At 44.4% G+C, this 25,853-nt stretch overlaps 1 protein-coding gene and 1 long non-coding RNA gene across 6 annotated transcripts in view; one reads left to right on the forward strand and one right to left on the reverse strand.

The window, feature by feature from the left end:
* The window catches only part of fbxw8 (F-box and WD repeat domain containing 8), a 301,601-nt gene that overhangs the window by 9,385 nt on the left and 266,363 nt on the right, over window positions 1–25,853 (forward strand). For all 4 annotated transcript variants that reach the window (XM_072496703.1, XM_072496712.1, XM_072496692.1 and 1 more), the window contains exon 3: window positions 4,808–4,972. In XM_072496703.1, the coding sequence (XP_072352804.1) occupies window positions 4,808–4,972 (165 nt within the window). The remainder of the gene's footprint in view (window positions 1–4,807; window positions 4,973–25,853) is intronic.
* The window catches only part of LOC140408884 (uncharacterized), a 315,648-nt gene continuing 294,260 nt past the window's right edge, over window positions 4,466–25,853 (reverse strand). The window contains exon 4 of one of the 2 annotated variants that reach the window (XR_011940232.1): window positions 4,466–4,934. This is a non-coding gene — a long non-coding RNA (uncharacterized lncRNA). The remainder of the gene's footprint in view (window positions 4,935–25,853) is intronic. The other variant, XR_011940231.1, reaches the window with a different exon arrangement.

The following is a 25,853-nucleotide window of genomic DNA, read 5'->3' on the forward strand; positions in this document are numbered from 1 at the left end:
ATTTCTAGGATGTTACATGTGTCCTAGGGTGAAAACCACCACAAAATACCTGTTTAATTCATATGCCATAGTCCTGCTTTCCGTTATCATTTCCCCACATGCACTTTCTATATACCAGCGTTTACTATTATTTAAATATCTATAGACACTCTTACTAAATGTACTACTTTATGCTACTAGCTAGCTTTCTCTCATACTCAGTTTTTACTTGCTTATCAATCTTTCCGTCAGTCTTCGACTATATATTTTTTCTAATCTACAGATCTGCCCTTTGTCTTTGTGCAAATAATGCCTTTTCTTTAAGTTTGATGTTGTCTTTAACCTTTTTAGTTAACCACGGATGACAAGCCCTCCGCTTGTTATTTTTCTTTCTCCTTGGAATTTATGTCTATTCTGCATATTCTGAAATGTCCCTTTAAATGTTTGCCATGAACCTCTATTGATCTATCCCTTAAGCACATTGGTCACTCTCGTTAGCTCTGCATTCATGTCCTCATAATTGCCTTTATTTAAGTTTTTTTTATACTAGTCTGGGACATATTTTTCTCTCCCTTAAATTGGATGTAAACAATGTAAAATTCAGTCTGATCCCTGTTACATAGGGGTGCCTTCACACTGAGATTTATCAATTAACCCTATCTCGTTGCACAATACCAGGTCTAGCATAGCCTGCCCTCTGTTGGCTCCAAAAGCTGCTGTTTTAAGAAACTATCCCAAAAACATGAACCTCTCAATTATGCTACCTTTGCCTATCTGATTTTTCCAATCTATATGTAGATTACAATCTCCCAAAATTGTCAACGTACTTTTCTGGCAAGCTCCCATTTTCTCTTCTTTCTTACTATGTCCTACCGTGTTAGGGGGCCTGTACACCACACCCACAAGTTACTTCTTGCCCTTGCCATTTGGGTTGAGATGAGAAATGATGTCTATATCTTAGTTTCCTCAACTTGGATCATCCCTCTCTAATGGTTAATACCATCATTAATTAATAGAGCTACCCCTTCACCTTTTCTGAACTTCCTGTACTTCCTAAATGTCACATATCCCACAATATCCAGGTTCCAATCTGTGTCATCCCGTAGACATGTCTCTGTAATGGCTATCAGATTGTACTTATTAATTTTTATCAGTTCATCGCTTTAAAACAAATGCTATGTGCATTTAGATACAGACCTTTTAGTTTTGTCCTTTTATTATTTTTGTAGCATCTAGCCTTGCCTGCTGATTTACTCTTAGATTTGTAATCTATGGTCAGTGTGGTCATCGATCTGTGACAATCACTGGTTTGTCCCGGGGGGGTTGGATGGGGGCTTTAAGATATAGCAGGGCAGGGATTGAGAGGTTTGGGGATCTATTCATCCAGGAGGGCTTTCCGACCTTGGAAACATTAGAGGAGGAGTTTGATTTGCCGGATGGGAACGGGTTTCGGTACCTTCAAGTGCGGGACTTTGTACGGAGGCAGGACCCAAGTTTTCCTCGCCTCCCCCTGAGGGGACTACAGGATATGCTGTCAAAAACACGGGTTGGAGGTGGGAAGGTTTCGGAGATATACAGGGAATTGTTAGAGTGGGAAGGGGCCCCTATCAAAGAGGTGAACAGGGAAGTGTGAAGTGGAGCTAGGAGGGGAGTTGGAAACTGAACTGTGGGGGAAAAAGCCTTGATCAGGGTAAATGCATCCTCGTCCTGTGCTAGACTTAGCTTGATTCAGTTCAAGGTAGTCCACAGGGCCCTCATAATGGTAGCCCGGATGAGTAGGTTCTTTGAGGAGGTGGAAGACAGATGTGGACTGTGTGGAGGTAGCCCGGCCAACCATGTTCATATGTTTTGGGCATGTCCGAAACTGAGGGAATTCTGGCAGGGATTTATGGATGTTATGTCAGAAGTCCTGGAAGGTAGGGTCACTCCGAGTCCAGAATTGGCAATATTTGGGGTGTCGGAGGATCCGGGGGCAAAGGGTGGGGAGGGAGGCCGATATCCTGGTCTTCTCCTCCCTGGTGGCCCGGAGATGGATCTTGCTGAGATGGAGGGACTCGGAGCCCCCGATGTCAGGAGTGTGGGTCAGCGATATGGTAGGGTTTATCAGTCTGGAGAAAATCAAGTTCGCTCTGAGAGGATCAATACAGAGATTCACCCGGAGTTGGCAGCCATTCATCGATTTCTTTAACAAAAATTGAACGTCAGCAATAAAGGGGGAAAGGGGGGGAGGAAAACAGGAGGCAGGGTAATGTTAAATAAGGACAGGGAGCTTAGTATACAGGTAAGTGGGATTAGGGCGGGAGAAGTGGGGGACGTGGTTTATTGTTTGTTCTTTTAGGGGGTATTTTGTGCGCGCCCCGAGCGGTTTTAGAAATGTCAACATGTTAAGTTGTGAAAATTACAAATGCTTCAATAAAATATTTTCTAACAAAAAGGTTTGTAATCTATGTCCCTGCCTAACACAGTCTGTTTGTCATTTGGTAAGAGTTTAGAGTCTGTTATTAAAGAAGAGATTGTGAAGTACTTGGAAGTGCATGGTAAAATAGGACTGAGTCAGCACAGCTTTGTCAAAGGGAGGTCATGTCTGACAAATCTGTTAGAGTACTTTGAGGAGGTAACAAGGAACTTAGACAAAGGAGAACTCGTGGACGTGATTTATTTAGATTTCCAGAAGGCCTTTGACAAGGTGTCGCATAGGAGACTGTTAAATAAGTTCAGAGCCCATGGTGTTCAGGGTAAGATCCTGGAATGGATAGAGGATTGGCTGACTAGCAGAAGGCAGAGAGTGGGGATAAAGGGGTCTTTTTCAGGATGGCAGCCAGTGACTAGTGGTGTGCCTCAGGGGTCTGTGCTGGGACCACAACTTTTCACAATATACATTAATGATCTGGAAGAAGGAACTGAAGACACGATTGCTAAGTTTTCAAATGATACAAAGATCTGTAGAGGGACAGGTAGTATTGAGGAAGCAAGGGGGCTGCAGAAGGATTTGGACAAGCTAGGAGAGTGGGCAATGAAGTGGCAAATGAAATGCAATGTGGAAAAGTGTGAGGTTATGCACTTTGGAAAGAGGAATTTAGGCATAGACTATTTTCTAAATGGGGAAATGCTTAGGAAATCAGAAACACAAAGGGACTTGGGTGTCCTTGTTCAGGATTCTCTTAATGTTAAGGTGCAGGTTCAGTCGGCAGTTAAGAAGGCAAATGCAATGTTAGCATTCATGTCAAGAGGGCTAGAATACAAGACTAGCCCTCTAAGGCTCTGGTCAGACCCCATTTGGAGTATTCTGAGCAGTTTTGGGCCCCATATCTAAGGAAGGATGTGCCGGCCTTGGAAAGGGTCCAGAGGAGGTTCACAAGAATGATCCCTGGAATGAAGAGCTGGTCATATGAGGAATGGTTGAGGACTGTGTGTCTGTACTCATTGGAGTTTAGAAGGATGAGGGGGGGATCTTATTGAAACTTACAGGATACTGTGAGGCTTGGATTGAGTGGATGTGGAGAGGATGTTTCCAATTGTAGGAAACACTAGAACCAGAGGACACCATGTCAGACTAAAGGGATGATCCTTTAGAGATGAGGAGGAATTTTTTCAGCCAGAGGGTGGGGAATCTGTGGAACTCTTTGCCGCAGAAGCCTGTGCAGGCCAAATCACTGAGTGTCTTTAAGACCTAGATAGAGAGGTTAGAACATGGAACATACAGGTTCTTGATTAATAAAGGAATTGGGGTTATGGGGTATGGGGATGAGAAAATATCAGCCATGATTGAATGGTGGAGCAGACTCGATGGGCCGAGTGGCCTAATTCTGCTCCTATGTCTTATGGTCTTATTTCCCATATGAATACCTATCTTTCGCCTTGACTCTACACTTTGATGAACCACATCTCCCCCAATTTGATCCCTGCCCCTACTGTTTGGTTTAAATCTCTCTCCATTTCCCTTGCTGTGTGGCTCACTAGAACACCAGTCCCAGCACGGTTCAGGTATAAACCGTCCCAACGGTGCAGATCCAACTTTCCCCAATATTATGAGATGAATGCTGTCCCTTGAAAGTGCAAAACCCCAGTGTTGCTTCCTTTGCAGCATCCAGCCCAAGCATGTGTTCCTGTGTCAACCCAACAACAATTTCTACAAATATTTGTCTTGTGGAAGAGTGCCCCTGGCTCCCCGCTCCCACACAGCAACCTAACCGTAAATTGTGCTGTTATGACAAGCCACCTATCCTCACATAATTCGGCTAGCCAATTAGTATTGTAATCTTGGTTTCGGTTTCCCACTTACTGGAGCCCAAATGTGCAAAATGTATCCTAGCTATAACTCCGTGTTTTTTTTTAAAGCTGAACAAGTTTTTTGACACTTAAGGAGATGCTAACTTATGACTTTCTTAACATTTCAATAATGCATACAAAATCAGATATTTTTCGTCACTAAACTTTTATATTGCAATTTGCTAGCTTATGCTTTATTAATTACATAAATGTGTCAATGTGTTGAAGTCTAACATGAAGCTCAAATATGTTGCACTGTTATTTTAAAAATAGATGAAGAAAATACTTTTTGGGATTGTGGGGTCCATCTTTATTAAAATAAAAAAAATCTTCTCCATTGCCATTCTCCTACAAGATGCACATTACTTCATTTATTAAGAAAAAGCTTGGGCCAATTGATTTTTTGATTTTGTTTACATTCCCTGATGAGGAAAGAAGTAAATGTCAATCTGTGTCCTTGCACATTTGGTAGAAAAATGTACTGTTACTGTAAGCCACAATTTATTGGCACATCTTTACGGCATTAGCTGAAATAATAGAATATCCTTTTGTTTCTCAGGTGAGTAAAGCATGGAAGGTTATTGCAGAGGATGAGGTGCTTTGGTACAAGCACTGCTTGAAGGCAGGCTACCAGGTTGAGGCTGACATTGGTGACTTCACATGCTGGAAGGCTGTTTTGCGAGATTCTGTGAAGAAAGAACAAACATTGCAGGCCAACTGGAAGGTAAATCTGATAATTGCTTAAAGATTATTAGTTATTTCAGACTGTAGCTGAACTATGGGCATTAGATGCTGAATTGATATGTCGTTACAAGAGTATTGAAACATGGCTGACATTCAAATATTTGGATCACATTTTTATATAATTAAAAAAGGAGCCCTAATATTTCCAGCCTAAAAGGAAGTTTCTAGAAATAGAAAATAACTTCTGATTTACTTTTGAGTACATTTATTGTTCTCTGTAAGACAGAGCCATTTGATTATGTGACCCTAAAGGAATACATCAGATCTTGCAGCACGGTAGCATTGTGGATAGCACAATTGCTTCACAGCTCCAGGGTCCCAGGTTCGGTTCCCGGCTTGGGTCACTGTCTGTGCGGCCTCTGCACATTCTCCCCGTGTGTGCGTGGGTTTCCTACGGGTGCTCCGGTTTCCTCCCACAGTCCAAAGATGTGCAGGTTAGGTGGATTGACCATGCTAAATTACCCCTAGTGTCCAAAATTGCCTTTAGTGTTGGGTGGGGTTACTGGGTTATGGGGATAGGGTGGAGGTGTTGACCTTGGGTAGGGTGCTCTTTCCAAGATCCGGTGCAGACTCGATGGGCTGAATGGCCTCCTTCTGCACTGTAAATTCTATGTAACTTGCAGCTCTGCATTTTAGCTACAGAATAACACCTACATCTTCCTGTATGTATGACTGGAGATTCCCTGACCTATGCATATTTCAGCAGAGGTGATGCATATTTCAGCAGAGGTGATAGGTTTGCTGGGGTTCTGGTAGTATCTGGGCACCTGTAGTAAAAATGCATATGTGTAAATAATGTGTTGCAGCCTTCTGACATTCATTACTCATACACATATTTACTGCATGGATGAAGTATCCAGCAATTTGATGTCACTGCTCGAAGGGAGATCAATGACAAAAGAAGCAAAATGTGGAAGACATAACACTTTTGAATATAATATTAATTTTCTCAATGTTTATTTTGTGCATCTGTTTTAAAAACTGAACCCATTTATTTTCTCTCACCATTTCCTACTCTCCTCCCCGAGTGTTAACATTGAGCTGGGTTATGATTCCACAAAACTCACTACTCAGCTATACTGGCTCAAATGACCTCTGTTCTTTCGTGAGTAGTCTTGATGGTGACTTGAAAAGCTGCACAGTTGCAGAACCATCACAGCTCTACTATATTCTGTTTTTCAGGGATGAGCTTTCAGCACTGGTTATTGTGTTGCAATCGAATATGAGCCCTGTTAAATTCCTAATCCCTAATAAGCAGTGCTGGTGCTGAGTGTAATGTCTTCACTGCTGTCTTGACTGAGATCATCTAACTCCACACAAACCAGAAATCATACTTGGAATTTTAGTGGTCTGTCAGTCTTGGGCGCATACTAGTGAGTGTGCTGAGCCATCACGAGATCTGTTTTAATTACTAGTAAAGTGAATGGTACACTTTTCGCAAGAATTGTTTCAAGACATTGTGCTCCTCTTCAATCCTTCTCTTTGGAAAAAAAATTGGGCGAATTGGAAAATGTTGGATACATTGTTTTCTGGTAATTATAAATCTTGTTTCTGTGTTTTTTAATGGAGATTTGCATTGCCCTAATATTAAACATTGCCAACATCATCTAAGATCTCCCTCCTGAGTGTCTAAGAATGGGAGAGTCAAATTTGATTAAGTAGATAATTCATTAGTGTATTTCAGCAACCTTGTGTCTACTGTGTACAATCATTTACCTTCCTCAGACTATCTGATTCATGATGTGGAGATGCCGGCGTTGGTCTGGGGTGAGCACAGTAAAAAGTCTTGGAACACCAGGTTAAAATCCAACAGGTTTGTTTCGAATCACTAGCTTTCGGAGCACAGCTCCTTAGGTGAATGAAGAGGTGGGTTCCAGAAACATATATATAGACAAAGTTAATGATGCAACAATACTTTGAATGTGAGTCTTTGCAGGTAATTAAGTCTTTACAGGTCCAGACGGAGCAACTGGAGAGAGGGATAATCGCAGGTTAAAGAGGTGTGAATTGTCTCAAGCCAGGACAGTTGGTAGAATTCCGCATGCCCAGGCCAGAGTGGGGTGGGGGGTTGTGAATGTAATGCGACATGAATCCAAGGTCCCGGTTGAGGCGGTACTCGTGTGTGGAACTTGGCTATAAGTTTCTGCTCCGCGATTTTGCGTTGTCGCGTGTCCTGAAGGCCGCCTTGGAGAACGCTTATCCGAAAATCAGAGGCTGAATGCCCTTGACTGCTGAAGTGTTCCCCGACTGGAAGGGAACATTCCTGCTTGGCGATTGCCGTGCGATGTCCGTTCATCCGTTGTCGCAGCGTCTGTGATTATCCTCCTCTCCAGTTGCTCCGTCTGGACCTGTAAAGACTTAATTACCTGCAAAGACTCTCATTCAAAGTATCGACTTGCATCATTGACTTTGCCCATATATATAAGTTTCTGGAACCCACCTTCATTCGCCTGAGGAAAGAGCTGTGCTCCGAAAGCTAGTGATTCAAAACAAACCTGTTGGACTTTAACCTGGTGTTGTAAGACTTCTTACTGTATCCGACTCATAACTGCCTTCCACAGTTATTTTACTCACAATGTCATGAACAATGTTTAAAGTAAAATATTCAAAAAGGTCAGCTCTGAGCAACAAAACTTAAACGGATGCTAATTTATTAGCAACATGTTTTTGAAAGGGTAATGCATCTTTCTTTTTTAAATGATTTTTTTCTGGAGGCTCTAATTTTTACTGGGATACTATTCCTTGAGTGACAGTGTTCCTTCAGCACCTCACCCAAATCGCTATTTCACCTCATGCCTATACACATTTTCCAGCATGGTTCACAGATTAGCTATCAGTAATTGAAACTGTACCTGAATTTTCCCCAACTTAGCTCTGGACATTTGTAGCGTCAATTCGAGATAAATGAACTCAGCGCACACTAAGAAATTAGCCTGGCAATGCCAGGTCTCCAGGGCTTGATTCATCACCAAGTAGTGCATTTATCTGTTGCTGAGTCATTAGTAGATTAATATTTTCCCTTTCTGAACTTTGTATACAACATGTTTACTAGGTTAACGCTGACTTGTCAATTTCCATTTGTGCATATTTTTCATTGTATATACTGTTAAATGTAAATTTTCTGTGCTCATTTATTTGTTTTGCTACTTTTGAGAGCAGTTGAAAATCTGTTTATAAATCCCTTTGAATGTCACCTTTTTTTTTGATGGCTAGAATATCATGTGACCTGAGATGACTGTTCCTCGGATTTTCCTCCCCCACTCACTATTGCCGGGTGAAATATTATGCCTCTGCCTGATACATCTGCATGGTGATAGACATATATTAGTAAATTTATAATATTTGAAATTATTGATGACAGCTTGTCTGTCCAAGCCATCCGTAGCACATGTGGGTTTTTTTGTTGAGCCCCTACATCCTCTTTGTTCCTATAAATTAATGATCTGCCCAGTCAATTGGAAATAATGTTTGAAGGATGACCTCACTGACACCAATACATGTGAGGCGGTTTCATCATGGCTGTTCATTCGTGCAACAAAACAAAAACAGCTTTTAACACTGAGTGAATTGAACTCTTACACAAAAGAGCACATACATCATATTTATGGAGAACAGCTTCCCCCTAGGTGTTTTCAGTCTGTACTGCAGTACATATTTGCATACAGCAGTAGTTATAATACAAGTTAGAAAAAGAATCATAATGAATAATGTTGGGTGTTGAATAAACCTTTTCAGGTACAGTTTTATGTAATTTGTGTGAATTACTGCTTAATTATTAATTTCAGGGTTGCTCAAGAAATTTCACAATTCTTCATACGACATTTGCATCACGCAAGTGCCAGGGAATGACCATCTCCAACAAGAGAGAATCTAATCATCACTCCTTGGCATTCAGTGGCATTACTGCTGCTGAATCCCCCACTAGCATCATCCTGGGGGGTTTACTGTTAGTCAAACTCTGAACTGGAGTAGCCATATAAATACTGTGGCTACCAGAGCAGGTCAAAGGCTAGGAATGCTGCAGCGAGTAACTCTCCTCCTGACTTCTCCAAAGCTTGTCCACCATTTACAAGGCACCAGTCGCTCTCCACTTGCCTGGGTGAGTGTAGCTCCAACACTGCAGAAGCTCAACATCCAGGTCAAATCAGCCCACTTGATTGTTACCCTTTCCAAAAACATTCAATCCTCCACCACCGACAAACAGTGCAGTCGTGTGTACCATCTACAAGATGCACTCCAGGAACTCGCCACGATTACTTCGGCAGTACTTTCCAAACCTACGACCACTACCATCTAGAAGGACAAGAGAAGCAGATATCTGGGAACACCACTACCTGGAGGTTCCCCTCCAGGTCACACACCATCCTGATCAGGGATTATGACAGCATTCCTTCACTGTCGCTGGGTTAACATCTTGGAATTTCACTGCCTAACAGCATTGTGGGTGTACCTACACCTCGGGGACTGCAGCGGTTCAAGAAGGCAGCTCACCACAACCTTCTCAAGGACAACTAGGGATGGGCTAGCCAGTGATGCCCACATCCCATAATGAATAAAAAAAATAAGGGCAACTAATTCCCATATGCACTCTTGAAAATGCATTCAAGATTGTCAATTTTCATCTTGTACATCTGTGCACATACATCTCATAAAATGTTATATTCGTTAAAGAAATATCTGATTAAAATTTATTCCAAAAATACTTAGTCATAAGCCCTGATTAGCGTACTTTTGGAAGAAATCGGATATGGCCGGCACAGTAACACAGTGGTTAACACTGTTGCTCACAGCGCCAGGGACCCGGGTTCGATTCCCTGCTTGAGTAACTGTCTGTGTGGAGTCTAAAATTTCTCCCCATGTCTGCGTGGGTTTTCTCCGGGTGCTCGGTTTCCTCCCACAAGTCCCGAAAGACGTGCTTGTTAGGTGAATTGGAAATTCTGAATTCTCCCTCAGTACCTAGTGTGGCGACTAGGGGTTTTTCACAGTAACTTCCATTGTAGTGTTAATGTAAGCCGACTTGTGACAATAATAAAGGTTATTATTATTATTGGAAAAGAACATTTTTTGTATTCTCAAAAAAAACCTTTATGCACAATTAAAGCGAGCAAGAGGATTCTGCTTCATTTATGTTTAATACCGAATCTGTCATCCTTTTTAGAATTCTTTTTCAGAGGTTGATAGTCTCCAGTTCCAGGAATCTTCAGTTTGTATGGATGTTGTTTCCTCTTTGTCCCAACTTAAAGCTTTGATCATCAAAAGCCCCTAGAATAAAGATCAGCATCTTGAGCACACCGATTGTAGTCGAAAAATTAATTTCCTGCTGTGAAACCTTGAATATTTTTTTTAATGGGTGAGTGGGGAGATGGAGAAAAATCTAAACTGCTTGGCTCCTTTTGTTGGCACAAATCTAATTGATAGCGTTTCTAATTTGGGATAAAAGATGCTTTTCTGTCTAGCAGGGGATTCATTGAGTGTTTGTTATAACTGTCACTAGACAGAGCAGTTTTCAAAGTTATTTTTAAAATGCAGTTCTGAACAGGCCTGTCAGAATTGTGTCTGCTGGGCTTTTACTATATTCTGGTCTGAGCTTTCATCATTAACTCATCTTATTTTGCAGGGCATTGCTGTGTGCAAATTAGCTAACACATTTGCTTCTATGCATACATAACAAAAATAGCTATAATTCAAAAGTAGTTCATTGGCCATGAGGCAATTTGGGGTAACAAGGAAAATAATGGCACTGTATAAATGCTACTTTTTCTCTGTTCATTAAATCATAGTTATTTTCTTACAATCCATTTATTTTACATGCTGTTTTCTGAGCACTGTCTTGTGTATATTAATCATTTCCGAATGAGGACTTCCGGGTGCGGTGATGACCAGCTAAGTCGCACGTTTCGGCAGCTCCCAGTGGAAAGGACTTTTGGGCTCTTGATAGGAGCCCCAACGGCAATTTTAACGGCTAGAAACACAGTGCGGCAAACCAGAAGGGAACCCCCACTGGACACGGATGGAAAAAGGAGAGGAAAGTGGCCGGATTGCGGTGGATTCTCTAGAGCAGCGGCAAGGAAGGCAAGCACAAAGCAAGATGGCGTCGGAAGGAGGCAGTTTAATATGGGGCCCTGACCAACAAGAGTTCCTGTGGCGTTGCGTGGAAGAACTTAAAAAGGAGATGAAGAAGGAGCTGTTGGCCCCGATATTACAGGCGATTGAAGGGCTAAAGGAGGAGCAAAAGACCCAGGAGCAGGAGCTTTGGGTCGTGAAGGCAAAGGCTGCTGAGAATGAGGACGACATACAGGGCCTGGTGGTGAAGACAGAGATGCACGAGGCACAACACAAAAGGTGTGCGGAAAGGCTGGAGGTGCTGGAGAATAATGCGAGGAGGAGGAATTTAAGGATTCTTGGTCTTCCCGAAGGTGCAGAAGGGGCGGACGTCGGGGCATATGTGAGCACGATGCTGCACTCGTTAATGGGATCGGAGGCCCCGACGGGCCCGTTGGAGGTGGAGGGAGCCTATCGAGTTATGGCGCGAAGACCGAGGGCTGGAGAAATTCCTCGAGCCATAGTGGTGAGATTTCTCCGATATAAGGACAGAGAGATGGTCCTCAGATGGGCAAAGAAAACTCGGAGCAGTAGGTGGGAGAACGCGGTGATCCGCGTATATCAAGATTGGAGTGCGGAGGTGGCGAGAAGGAGGGCAAGCTTTAATCGGGCCAAGGCGGTGCTGCACAAAAGGAAGGTTAAATTTGGAATGCTGCAGCCGGCAAGACTGTGGGTCACACATCAAGGGAAACACCACTACTTTGAAACGGCAGAAGAGGCGTGGACATTTATTGTCGAGGAGAAACTGGAATAAGCGGGCTAGAAAAAGAACGTTTGGGACAAAGTGGTGGGGCGAATATGTGGGGTGAAGAGGGGGGGGGGAAAAGGGGGAAGAGATGATTTCCCAAGTTGTTAATCCTGCGACCCTGTAACTTTTCTCTCTTCCCCATGCCGTGGGGGAGGGGGGAGGGAGGATGAGGTGCTGGGGGCGCCGGCCATTGGGGGCGGGGCCAAATGGGAAGCGCGGGCTTTGTTCCCGCGCTATGGTAATCATGGCGGGAACAGGGAAGCAGGAAGGAGGGGGCCTCGCACAGTGGGAGCCGAGGTCATACAAAGAACAAAGAACAAAGAAATGTACAGCACAGGAACAGGCCCTTCGGCCCTCCAAGCCCGTGCCGACCATACTGCCCGACTAAACTACAATCTTCTACACTTCCTGGGTCCGTATCCTTCTATTCCCATCCTATTCATATATTTGTCAAGATGCCCCTTAAATGTCCCTATCGTCCCTGCCTCCACTACCTCCTCCGGTAGTGAGTTCCAGGCACCCACTACCCTCTGCGTAAAAAACTTGCCTCGTACATCTACTCTAAACTTTGCCCCTCTCACCTTAAACCTATGCCCCCTAGTAATTGACCCCTCTACCCTGGGGAAAAGCCTCTGACTATCCACTCTGTCTATGCCCCTCATAATTTTGTATACCTCTATCAGGTCGCCCCTCAACCTCCTTCGTTCCAGTGAGAACAAACCGAGTTTATTCAATCGCTCCTCATAGCTTATGCCCTCCATACCAGGCAACATTCTGGTAAATCTCTTCTGCACCCTCTCTAAAGCCTCCACATCCTTCTGGTAGTGTGGCGACCAGAATTGAACACTATACTCCAAGTGTGGCCTAACTAAGGTTCTATACAGCTGCAACATGACTTGCCAATTCTTATACTCAATGCCCCGGCCAATGAAGGCAAGCATGCCGTATGCCTTCTTGACTACCTTCTCCACCTGTGTAGCCCCTTTCAGTGATCTGTGGACCTGTACTCCTAGATCTCTTTGACTTTCAATACTCTTGAGGGTTCTACCATTCACTGTATATTCCCTACCTGCATTAGCCCTTCCAAAATGCATTACCTCACATTTGTCCAGGTTAAACTCCATCTGCCATCTCTCCGCCCAAGTCTCCAGACAATCTAAATCCTGCTGTATCCTCAGACAGTCCTCATCGCTATCCGCAATTCCACCAACCTTTGTGTCGTCTGCAAACTTACTAATCAGACCAGTTACATTTTCCTCCAAATCATTTATATATACTACAAAGAGCAAAGGTCCCAGCACTGATCCCTGTGGAACACCACTGGTCACAGCCCTCCAATTAGAAAAGCATCCCTCCATTGCTACCCTCTGCCTTCTATGGCCTAGCCAGTTCTGTATCCACCTTGCCAGTTCACCCCTGATCCCGTGTGACTTCACCTTTTGTACTAGTCTACCATGAGGGACCTTGTCAAAGGCCTTACTGAAGTCCATATAGACAACATCTACTGCCCTACCTGCATCAATCATCTTAGTGACCTCCTCGAAAAACTCGATCAAGTTAGTGAGACACGACCTCCCCTTCACAAAACCGTGCTGCCTCTCACTAATACGTCCATTTGCTTCCAAATGGGAGTAGATCCTGTCTCGAAGAATTCTCTCCAGTAATTTCCCTACCACTGAAGTAAGGCTCACCGGCCTGTAGTTCCCGGGATTATCCCTGCCACCCTTCTTAAACAGAGGAACAACATTGGCTATTCTCCAGTCCTCCGGGACATCCCCTGAAGACAGCGAGGATCCAAAGATTTCTGTCAAGGCCTCAGCAATTTCCTCTCCAGCCTCCTTCAGTATTCTGGGGTAGATCCCATCCGGCCCTGGGGACTTATCTACCTTAATATTTTTTAAGACACCCAACACCTCGTCTTTTTGGATCACAATGTGACCCAGGCTATCTACACCCCCTTCTCCAGACTCAACATCTACCAATTCCTTCTCTTTGGTGAATACTGATGCAAAGTATTCATTTAGTACCTCGCCCATTTCCTCTGGCTCCACACATAGATTCCCTTGCCTATCCTTCAGTGGGCCAACCCTTTCCCTGGCTACCCTCTTGCTTTTTATGTAAGTGTAAAAAGCCTTGGGATTTTCCTTAACCCTATTTGCCAATGACTTTTCATGACCCCTTCTAGCCCTCCTGACTCCCTGCTTAAGTTCCTTCCTACTTTCCTTATATGCCACACAGGCTTCGTCTGTTCCCAGCCTTTTAGCCCTGACAAATGCCTCCTTTTTCTTTTTGACGAGGCCTACAATATCATTCGTCATCCAAGGTTCCCGAAAATTGCCGTATTTGTCTTTCTTCCTCACAGGAACATGCCTGTCCTGTATTCCTATCAACTGACACTTGAAAGCCTCCCACATGTCAGATGTTGATTTGCCCTCAAACATCCGCCCCCAATCTATGCTCTTCAGTTCCCGCCTAATATTGTTATAATTAGCCTTCCCCCAATTTAGCACATTCATCCTCGGACCACTCTTATCCTTGTCCACCAGTACTTTAAAACTGGGGGGAAGCCGAGGTCGGCCAGAGTTTGCTGACTTCTGGGAGCAACATGGGGGGTGCAATTACGCTAGTGAGGGATCTAGCGTGGGGGGGGGGGGGGGGTTAACTGGGTTGCTGCTGCTGGGGAGAAGGGGGAGCTGGTATGGGGTGGGGTGGTCGGGGCGGGAGGGCGCCGTTGGGGGGAGATACGGCTACGTGGGAACCGGGTGAGGAGCTGGATTGAAAAAGGAGATGGCTAGTCGACAAGGGGGGGGGAGGGGGTATAAAGAGCCCCCAAACCCGGCTGATCACGTGGAATGTGAGAGGGCTGAACGGGCCGATAAAGAGGGCACGGGTACTCGCACACCTAAAGAAACTTAAGGCAGATGTGGTTATGCTGCAGGAGACGCATCTGAAACTGATAGACCAGGTCAGACTACGCAAAGGATGGGTGGGGCAGGTGTTTCATTCGGGGCTAGACGCAAAAAACAGGGGGGTGGCTATACTAGTGGGGAAGCGGGTAATGTTTGAGGCAAAGACCATAGTGGCGGATAGTGGGGGCAGATACGTGATGGTGAGTGGCAAATTGCAAGGGGAGGCGGTGGTCTTAGTGAACGTATATGCCCCGAACTGGGATGATGCCAACTTTATGAGGCGTATGTTAGGACGTATCCCGGATCTAGAGGTGGGGAAGTTGGTAATGGGTGGAGATTTTAATACGGTGCTGGACCCAGGGCTGGACAGATCGAGGTCCAGGACCGGAAGGAGGCCGGCTGCAGCGAGGGTGCTTAAGGACTTTATGGAGCAGGTGGGAGGAGTAGACCCCTGGAGATTTAGTAGACCTAGGAGTAAGGAGTTTTCGTTTTTCTCCTATGTCCACAAAGTTTATTCACGGATAGACTTTTTTGTTTTGGGAAGGGCACTGATCCCGAAGGTGACGGGGACGGAGTACACGGCTATAGCTATTTCGGATCACGCTCCACATTGGGTGGACCTGGAGATAGGGGAGGAAAAAGAACAGTGTCCACCCTGGAGAATGGACATGGGATTATTGGCAGATGAGGGTGTGTATTTAAGGGTAAGGGGGTGTATTGAAAGGTACTTGGAACTCCATGATAATGGGGAGGTCCAGGTGGGAGTGGTCTGGGAGGCGCTGAAGGCAGTGGTTAGAGGGGAGCTGATATCTATTAGGGCACATAAAGGAAAGCAGGAGGGAAGGGAAAGGGAGCGGTTGTTGAAAGAACTTCTGAGGGTGGACAGACAATATGCGGAGGCACCGGAGGAGGGACTGTACAGGGAAAGGCAAAGGCTGCATGTAGAATTTGACTTGTTGACTACGGGTAATGCAGAGGCACAATGGAGGAAGGCACAGGGTGTACAGTACGAATATGGGGAGAAGGCGAGCAGGTTGCTGGCCCACCAACTGAGGAAAAGGGGAGCAGCGAGGGAGATAGGGGGGGTGAGAGATGAGGAGGGAGAGATGGAGCGGGGAGCGGGGAGAGTGAATGGAGTGTTCAAGGCATTTTATGTAAGATTATATGAAGCTCAGCCCCCAGGTGGGAAGGAGAGAATGATGTGCTTTCTGGATCAGCTGGAATTCCCTAAGGTGGAGGAGCAGGAGAGGGCGGGACTGGGAGCACAGATTGAGACGGAGGAAGTAGTGAAAGGGATTGGGAGCATGCAGGCGGGGAAGGCCCCGGGACCAGACGGATTCCCAGTTGAATTCTATAGGAAATATATGGACTTGCTGGCCCCGCTATTGATGAGAACCTTTAATGAGGCGAGGGAAAGGGGGCAGCTGCCCCCGACTATGTCAGAGGCAACGATATCGCTCCTCCTAAAGAAGGAAAAAGACCCGCTGTAATGCGGGTCCTATAGGCCTATTTCCCTCCTGAATGTAGACGCTAAGATTCTGGCCAAGGTAATGGCAACGAGGATAGAGGATTGTGTCCCGGGGGTGGTTCATGAGGACCAAACTGGGTTTGTGAAGGGGAGACAGCTGAATACAAATATACGGAGGCTGCTAGGGGTAATGATGATGCCCCCACCAGAGGGGGAAGCGGAGATAGTGGTGGCGATGGATGCCGAGAAAGCATTTGATAGAGTGGAGTGTGATTATTTGTGGGAGGTGCTGAGGAGATTTGGCTTTGGAGATGGGTATATCAGATGGGTACAGTTGCTGTATAGGGCCCCGATGGCGAGCGTGGTCACGAATGGACGGGGGTCTGATTATTTTCGGCTCCATAGAGGGACGAGGCAGGGATGTCCTCTGTCCCCGTTACTGTTTGCACTGGCGATTGAGCCCCTGGCCATAGCATTGAGGGGTTCCAGGAAGTGGAGGGAAGTACTCAGGGGAGGAGAAGAACACCGGGTATCTCTGTATGCGGATGATTTGTTGTTGTATGTGGCGGACCCGGCGGAGGGGATGTCAGAGATAATGCGGATACTTGGGGAGTTTGGGGATTTTTCAGGGTATAAATTGAACATGGGGAAAAGTGAGTTGTTTGTGGTGCATCCAGGGGAGCAGAGCAGAGAAATAGAGGATTTACCGTTGAGGAAGTTAACGAGGGACTTTCGGTACTTGGGGATCCAGATAGCCAAGAATTGGGGTACATTACATAGGCTTAATTTAACGCGGTTGGTGGAACAGATGGAGGAGGACTTTAAGAGATGGGACATGGTGTCCCTGTCACTGGCAGGTAGGGTGCAGGCGGTTAAAATGGTGGTCCTCCCGAGATTCCTTTTTGTGTTTCAGTGCCTCCCGGTGGTGGTCACTAAGGCTTTTTTCAAAAGAATCGAGAAGAGTATTATGAGTTTTGTGTGGGCCGGGAAGACCCCGAGAGTGAGGAGGGGATTTTTGCAGCGCAGTAGGGACAGGGGGGGGGGGCCGGCACTACCGAGCCTAAGTGAGTACTACTGGGCGGCCAATATTTCAATGGTGTGTAAGTGGATGGGAGAAGAGGAGGGAGCGGCGTGGAAGAGATTGGAGAGGGCGTCCTGCAGGGGGACTAGCCTACAAGCTATGGTGACGGCACCGTTGCCGTTCTCACCGAAGAAATGCACCACAAGCCCGGTGGTGGTGGCTACATTGAAAATTTGGGGGCAGTGGAGACGGCATAGTGGAAGGACGGGAGCCTCGGTGCGGTCCCCGATAAGAAATAACCATAGGTTTGTTCCGGGGAGAATGGATGGGGGATTTGGAGCATGGCAAAGAGCAGGGGTAGCACAATTGCGAGATCTGTTCGTAGATGGGACGTTTGCGAGTCTGGGAGCGCTGACGGAAAAATATGGGTTGCCCCAAGGGAATGCATTTCGGTATATGCAACTGAGGGCTTTTGCGAGGTAACAGGTGAGGGAATTCCCGCAGCTCCCGACGCAGGAGGTGCAGGATGGAGTGATCTCAGAGACATGGGTGGGGGATGGTAAGGTGTCGGACATATATAGAGAAATGAGGGACGAGGGGTAGATGAGCTGAAAGGGAAATGGGAAGAAGAGCTGGGGGAGGAGATTGAGGAGGGGCTGTGGGCTGATGCCCTACGTAGGGTAAACTCATCGTCCTCGTGTGCCAGGCTAAGTCTGATACAATTTAAGGTGTTACACAGGGCGCATATGACTGGAGCACGGCTCAGTAAATTTTTTGGGATAGAGGATAGGTGTGCGAGATGCTCGAGAAGCCCAGCGAATCACACTCACATGTTCTGGTCATGCCCGGCACTACAGGGGTTTTGGGTGGGGGTGGCAAAGGTGCTTTCGAAGGTGGTGGGGGTCCAGGTCGAACCAAGCTGGGGGTTGGCTGTATTTGGGGTTGCAGAGGAGCCGGGAGTGCAGGAGGCGAGAGAGGCTGATGTTTTGGCCTTTGCGTCCCTAGTAGCCCGGCGCAGGATATTGTTAATGTGGAAGGAAGCCAAACCCCCGGGTGTGGAGACCTGGTTAAACGACATGGCAGGGTTTATAAAGTTAGAACGGATTAAGTTCGTACAAAGGGGTTCGGCTCAAGGGTTCACCAGGCGGTGGCAACCGTTCGTCGACTACCTCACAGAAAGATAGAGGGAATGGAAAAGAAGAAGACAACAGCAGCAACCCGGGGGGGGGGGGGGGGGGGGGGGGAGGAATCGGACGGACTCTCAGGGATGTTATTGTATATGTATAGGCACTTGTTTTAGGTAATGTATATTGGACTGTTGGATTGTATCTTTGGAGAGTATTTATTTTTGACAAGGCAGTTGCCATTTAGTTTGGTTTTTGTTTCTGTTCATATATTATTTATTTATTTGTTTAAAACTGGCCACTGTTATTTATATTGCTTTATTGTTGTTTAAAAGAAACACTACGTACTGTTATGTTTGGCCAAAAAATCTTGAATAAAATATATATTTTTTTAAAAATCATTTCCGAATGTCAAACCTATATGGTTTCATATTTTAGAATAAATGTCACAACCCCCCACCACTTCAGTTAAGGCAGGGCTTGTTAGTATTGGCCAAGGGATATTCACGCAGGCAAGCCTGTGCACCCTCCCTATGAATTGAAATATGACCATATTAACAAATTCCGTTTTGTTTTTGTGTTTGTCTCTGCATTGGCCGTCTGTAGTTCCTTCCTCCTGTACTTTCTTACACTCTTTTGCCCTGCTGTGTTTGTTGTGGTCGTTGGCGTTTCCCGTGCTCTCCTTCCAGTTTGTGTTCCCTCCTCTTTCTCCCCTCTAGCTCCCTCCATTATTCTCCTCCCCGTGTCCTTCTTCCTTCCCTGCCCCTCCCTCCCTCCCTCTCTGCAGCTCCCCTTTCTTTTCAGCTGTGTTTGGCTACCCCCTCTTGCACTGCTCCCCTCCCTTCCCTCTCTTTTCTCCTGTCTTGGCTACTTTCAGCTTTCTCTTGGCTACTTGATTATTTATTTGTTTGTTCAGCGGTCACAAACTGGTCTTGGAACAGATGGGTGAATGGCGCCCATGTTCTGAGGAAGCCATCTTCCAACCGCCAGATGGCAAATTTGATTTTCTCCATTTGGACAGCCAATCTGCAGCTTTAGGTGGAGCTGCTGACCATCAGCCGAGCAGGATTCTACGGCGGGCAATCAGGAAGGCAAGGGCAAGGGCATCCGCCCTCCTCCCCAGGAATAGATCTGGCTGGTCTGATACCCTGAAGACCGCCACTTTCAGGCACGGCTCCACCCTCATCCCCACCACTTTGGACATTGCCTCGAAGAAGGCTGTCCAGTACCCAGCAAGTCTGGGGCAAGACCAGAACATGTGGGCGTGGTTGGCCGGGCCTCTTTGGCACTGTTCGCATCTGTCTTCCATCTCTAGGAAGAGCTACTCATTCGGGTTCTTGTTCAGTGGGTTCTATACCATCTTTAGTTGCGTTAGGTTGAGTCTTGTGCAGGTGGAGTTCACCCTGTGTAGTGCTTCGCTCCGGAGTTCCCACCCTATTTCGAGCCCCAAGCCTTCCTCCCACATCGTGAATAATTAAGTAAAAGAGTCAATCGTGATTATCTTTCAAAAGCAAATTTAAAAACTCCATGCCAAATTTTTCTGATTGTGAAGTTTATATCTGTGAAACAAAGCAACTCGTACAGAATGTTTGGCCTCCCTTTTGGTGAGCTGATTGCAAAGTCTGTAGGTGGACATAATCAATTAATTCCCTGGGGATAAATACTAATTATTTCCAGCAACTGTGTGAACTTTGCATCTGCTAATTGTTCAACTACTTAAGAGGTGGTTCATCTGCCTTTGAAATTGCATATATGCAGATGAGCAAGGTACCACCATGTGGTAACAAATTAAAATGGTCACAAAATTTCCGAGCTACTAAAGTTCCATTAGGAAATATTTTATTTAGCCTTTTATGTTTTGAAAAGGGACATTTCTCCAATGACCATTTTTTGACATTGGAGAATTTCCTCAATATGTGATGTTCACATAACTGAATACTTCTATTGTCTTCAGCTTTTACTACCATTTTAGCTGCTAACCAGGCTCTCAGCCACAGTGACCGTAACATTAATTTTAAAAGTTGTGCCCTTGTACACAATCTCTCTCATTCACTCTGTTTAATTTTATATAAATTGCTTTATGTATAGTTTTACATTACAGAAGCACAACAGTAGAGTTCTACCACCTTTATTGTTTTTCATGAAAATGATACTTGTTAGGAGTTTGTGTCAAATCAAAATGTTGAAAGATTTTTTTTGTGTTTCATAAGGTTTTAAAAATACACTAGCTGAATGATTCTTCTTCTTCTTGGCTATGACATTTTGCAGCTTTACAGGTCTAAATCCAAGTTGAACCACCAAGTCACAGCACTGTGTTAGGCGGATTGCCTTAAACTCTGTGGAAAATGTTTGTAGGCCACATTGATTCACAATGTGGTGAACAGTCTGACCTGGGTGACCACATTCGCATATTGGGCTGTCCTTGAGATTCCATTTGTGGAAGAGGTGTGTTGGCCTTGCATGGAGAGTGTGGATCTCGTTGAGTGTAGACCACTGTTTTTGAAGCACCTTGGGTACTGTCAGATCACTCACCAGATCTTTGATAACATTGTTGACAGCCCAAAGATTGGACCATTTGTCTTTTCTTGTCAAAACCTGCATGTCTCAAATCATTTGCTGAGCTCCAGAAGGGTTTACATGAGTTGCATATTCGTTGGGTTCTGTTTGTCTTTGTGGATTGGTAGTTCTAGATTGGCCCCCATTTAGTCAAATTCTTTCAGCATTTTGCCCTCCGATGTGTATGAGGAGGTGAGATATAGGACAGAGACAATTGCACAGATGTTGATTTTAGTGTGCCACTTATTATTCAAATTGATATATTGAGAAGATCTGGGGTTTGCTGTGAGCCAGTTAGTTGCTGAAATGACTTGTGGCATTGAGTGGAGGTGCCTGGAGTAGAAATATTGCTTTTAAGTCCAGGGACAAAGTACTGTTGGATACAAAGGGAAAGATCATCTGCTTGGGCAACATTTCTGGAGGTGGTGGGAGGCATATCATTCACATAGATATTGAAGAGGTTTGGAATAAAAACAGACTTGTGGAAGTCCATCATTCAGGTCCTTGTGGATCTTGTTTGATCTATGAGCAAAACCCTATATTTCTGATTGTTAAGTATTGAAGAAAGCTCACACATTGTAACTTAGTAAGAAGTCTTACAACACCAGGTTAAAGTCCAACAGGTTTGTTTCAAACACTAGCTTTCGGAACACTGCTCCTTCCTCAGGTGGAGGAGGAAGGAGCCTAAGGAAGGAGCAGTGCTCCGAAAGCTAGTGTTTGAAACAAAACTGTTGAACTTTAACATGGTGTTGTAAGACTTCTTACTGCGCTCACCCCAGTCCAACGCCGGCATCTCCACATCATGACAATGTAACTTGGCACTGGAGAAGTCTGGCAGCTTTTACCAGAAGACAATGTTGCACACACTGTCATATGCTGATGAAAGATTGATGAGTGCAGCGTTTTCAGTTCACCCACTTAAGGTGGACCAAACAGAGACACAGCAGATGCGTTGCCGATGAAGATGAGTGCAGCACTAGTTTTGAATTTGCATTAATAGAGTTTCTTTTTTAAAATATAAATTTAGAGAACCCAATTAATTTTTTGCAATGAAGGGGCAATTTAGCGTGCCCAATCCACCTACCCTGCACACCTTTGGGTTATGGGGGCGAAACCCACACAAACATGAGATTTGTGCAAACTCCAAACAGACAGTGACCCAGAGCCTGGATCGAACCTGGGACCTGGGTGCCGTGAGGCAGCAGTGGTAACCACTGTGCCACCGTGCTGCCCTGTTAGTAGACAGTTTCAATAGGCTGTTAAGTGTGAGCACTTTGTCAAAATAGCTCCCACCAGATCTGAAACCAGCTTGCTCCTTAGGAAGTTTGGGCTCCACCAGTGAAAGAGAGTCTAGAGGAGACTCTCAAAGCAGTCTGTAACAGGTTCATGGTAGAGATGACAACCTTTTAAATGATGCACCCTGTTTTTAACTAATGTTAAATTCTTTCTTATTGGGGATGGTCATTGCCTGATAATTTTGTGGTGTAAATATTGAAACATTGATCAGAAATCATGAGGTTTGTTTATAAGCATTCATGTGGGATGACGTACAAAAAGCAGAAGCAGGGCAGGAATAGGTTATCACAATAAACCTATTGTCAGTTTATTAGATTTAATTATTTCCTTCAACAGGTCTTTGAGTATTCCTTTAAGAAATATCTCTAATTCTAGAATTTAAGTATAATGCCATCATTTTTAAACAACTTACCACCATTGTCATAGAATCCCTACAATGCAGAAGGAGGCCATTCGACCCATCGAGTCTATACCAACGCTCTGAAAGAACATTCTACCAAGACCCACTCCCCGCCCTATCCCTGTAACCCCTGTTAACCTGCTCATCTTTGGACTGTGAAAGAAATCCGAAGCACCCGGAGGAAGCCCACGCAGACACTGGGAGAACATGCAAACTCCACACAGTCACCCAATGTCAAAATTGAACTCGGGTCCCTGAAGCTGTGAAGCAGCAGTGCTAGCCATCGTGCCGCCCTTATCTGTGTCAAAATTTGGCTTGTGTGGTTAAACAATATATTGTAACTTACTCTAATGAGAGTTAAAAATTATAATTTTAAGTATAAAATAATAATAAAACACATGGAACTGCTTCATATCATATTTTTAATTCCAATTTCCTGATTAACTTTATCTTCTCTTTTTGGCCTTTGCTGGTAATTTGCACTTTTTCACTTTGGATTTTTCAACCAAAAGAATGTACTATTCACGTTTTGATATTATATGGTTATTATGATCCTGGACCAAGCCCAACAGTCACGAGGATACTGGACAGAAATCCCAATATTGACAATGGAAGGGTGCAAAATATGTATTTACGTTTGAAGTGTTCAAATTCCTGAAATGTCCTGGATTGCTGATTGTATAAGTGAAGTTAATTTGTTTTTTTGCATAGATAGGTGCAGTAACTCCTCCAAACCAGTTGATGTCTTCTGGACTCACTATTTCACTTAACATGTTGCAAGCTTAGACTATTTGAGAGACGTCATGTGAGTGGAAGGCAATGGAATATATATATATATATATATATATACATATATATATACACACACACATCAGTGCAACAGAAAATGGTGATGGTTCCCATGCTGATGACACTTCGGGATCTTTCCTGCAGTTAGTTTTCATTTGTCCTTGTGAAAGCAACATACGTACGTTGTGTCACTCGAATCACTCAAAGCATTTGCAGAGCTCCAGAAAGGTTAGGAACTAAAAGTCTCTTCTGTTGGGGCAGAATGATTTGGACAAGCAAAATTGTAAGAAAAGGCTATTCTTTGTTTCTTTGCAAGTCACTGCAGTGCCAAAGGATTTTATTTGTGTGAGGAAAAAGTTTGATTTCCATTTATTTCAGTTAATTGGAGTGTGTAATCTATACTATAATTGAGTGGTTTATTTTTGTATACATGTGATATCCTTTTTTTATTTCTCATAGCTGTGGGTCTTCATGGTAGGGGATAAAATCGCAGTAATATCTTTGAATAAAACAATGTGATTTACCCATTGTTCATTGTTCTGTACATTGAAGTATATGGTTATTATTACAGCTGGAGAAAAAGTGATTGTAGCTCTTCCAAGAAATAGATTTTTTTGAACCGAAACCTATTATTAGGTTTTGAATTTATTTGTCAGAAGGAGCAGACTGGGAATTTTGAATCAATAAGTTAATTGTCAAATGTTCTACTGAATCAACATTTATTTGGTCCCATATTTTCTGATATGTTCATATAAAACTTTCTGGCGCAGAAGAAAGATGAGCAATCTGCTCTGTCTTTTGCCAACCCCCTTCTTCAGCCAGGCTTTTGGTGTCTCAAAGTGGCTTGAATGTCTCGCCCTTATTTGTATGCATGTGTTTTTGTCAGGGTTCTACTAACAATGATAATAATCACTTATTGCCACATGTAGGCTTCAATGAAGTTACCGTGAAAAGCCACCACATTCCGGTGCCTGTTCGGGGAGGCCGGTACGGGAATTGAACCTGCGCTGCTGGCATTGTTCTGCATTACAAGCCAGTTGTTTAGCCCACTGTGCTAAACCAGCCCCTAAGGGAATTCCTCCTTTCTAATCGACCCTTTGCCCTGATGAGATGACCCAGCATCAGAAACGTGCAAATTAAATACTTGAAATGCCAAAGAGGCTGCAAGCTGTTCTCAACTGCTTCACCTCCCATTCTTGTTTTCAATAATATTCTTAACCTTTTCCTTATCCTTGGGTATTGTTCCTATCCTTTTCAAAACTACCATCAACTTCCTACTTCTTAAAAAGCTCACCCTTCACCTCTCTTTCCTCTAAATGCAACCCAATGAGTCTTTTTTTTGACTGCCTCAATGCATTCAACTGCATGCTTACCAATGATTTCCTTGCGTGACTAACCTCGTTCTCTTTGAACTTGAATTGCCATACACACAGTTGACCACTCCATTCTTTCACATTGTCTCTCTTCCATTGCCCATCTCTGCAGCTCTGTTCTCCCATGATTTCACTCCAACTCCCACCTATAATATTTTCTGAAATAGCTTCTGGTCTTATGCTGACAATGATTACTCTGGTGCAATGTTGTTCATCATCTATGTACTTTCTCTTTGGAAACTTCATCTGAAAACTCAGTTCAGTACTAACATGCACGCTGGTGATGCCCAGCTCTTCAAATCTGCCACCCAAGGATTTTGCTGACAACTTGTCCCACGTCCAGTCACACACGAGTCAACATTTTTGACAACTTATCATTGTGTCACAGACAGAATGTATTTGCTGCTTTAGTGCTGATAATCAGTATATTTTGTATGGAAAGAGGTGTGTCGTTTCATACCCTTGAAGTGTGTATTCCAATTAAATTATTCATCAGCAAGCTTTCATGAGTTTAAAATAAAGAAGGTTATTTATTTTTATACACTTAACCCAAATTAACACAACATCACACTTAGTCTCACACGTATATGGATACAGACATGTGATACAGAAAATAATAGTGCATTTCTACAGATTACAGTTAGTAGTCTTTGATTTGCATTTTCTGGCCTCTCACGTGACAGGTCTGTGGGTTCTTGAATGGATTTGATGATTTAAAGTTGAAGTGGGGGTTTTGTCAAGCAAAGGGTTCACAGCAGGTTGCACGGTTTCTTGCAGCTAGCATGTTGGTTCTCAGGTGAACTTGTAAATTGGAACAGGTTAAACATTTTAGCTGCTTGATGGCTTGCAGATAGTTTTCAGACTGGCTAATGACTGTTTCTTCAAAGATGCCTGCAGTTATTGTCTTATCCGTGTTCTTCTGCTATCTGCCCAGGTTTCCTCTGGTCTTGGAATGATAAAGGATCTCCGTATCAGAAGCCAGTTTTGATCACATCGTCAACAAGGATTGCCCATCTAGAATTGCTTAATGCTAAAATGCCATTGATACACAACAGCATATAGATAGTGGTGTTTC

This window comes from Scyliorhinus torazame, chromosome 1 (genome assembly GCF_047496885.1).
Source record: "Scyliorhinus torazame isolate Kashiwa2021f chromosome 1, sScyTor2.1, whole genome shotgun sequence".
Lineage (NCBI taxonomy): Eukaryota > Metazoa > Chordata > Chondrichthyes > Carcharhiniformes > Scyliorhinidae > Scyliorhinus > Scyliorhinus torazame.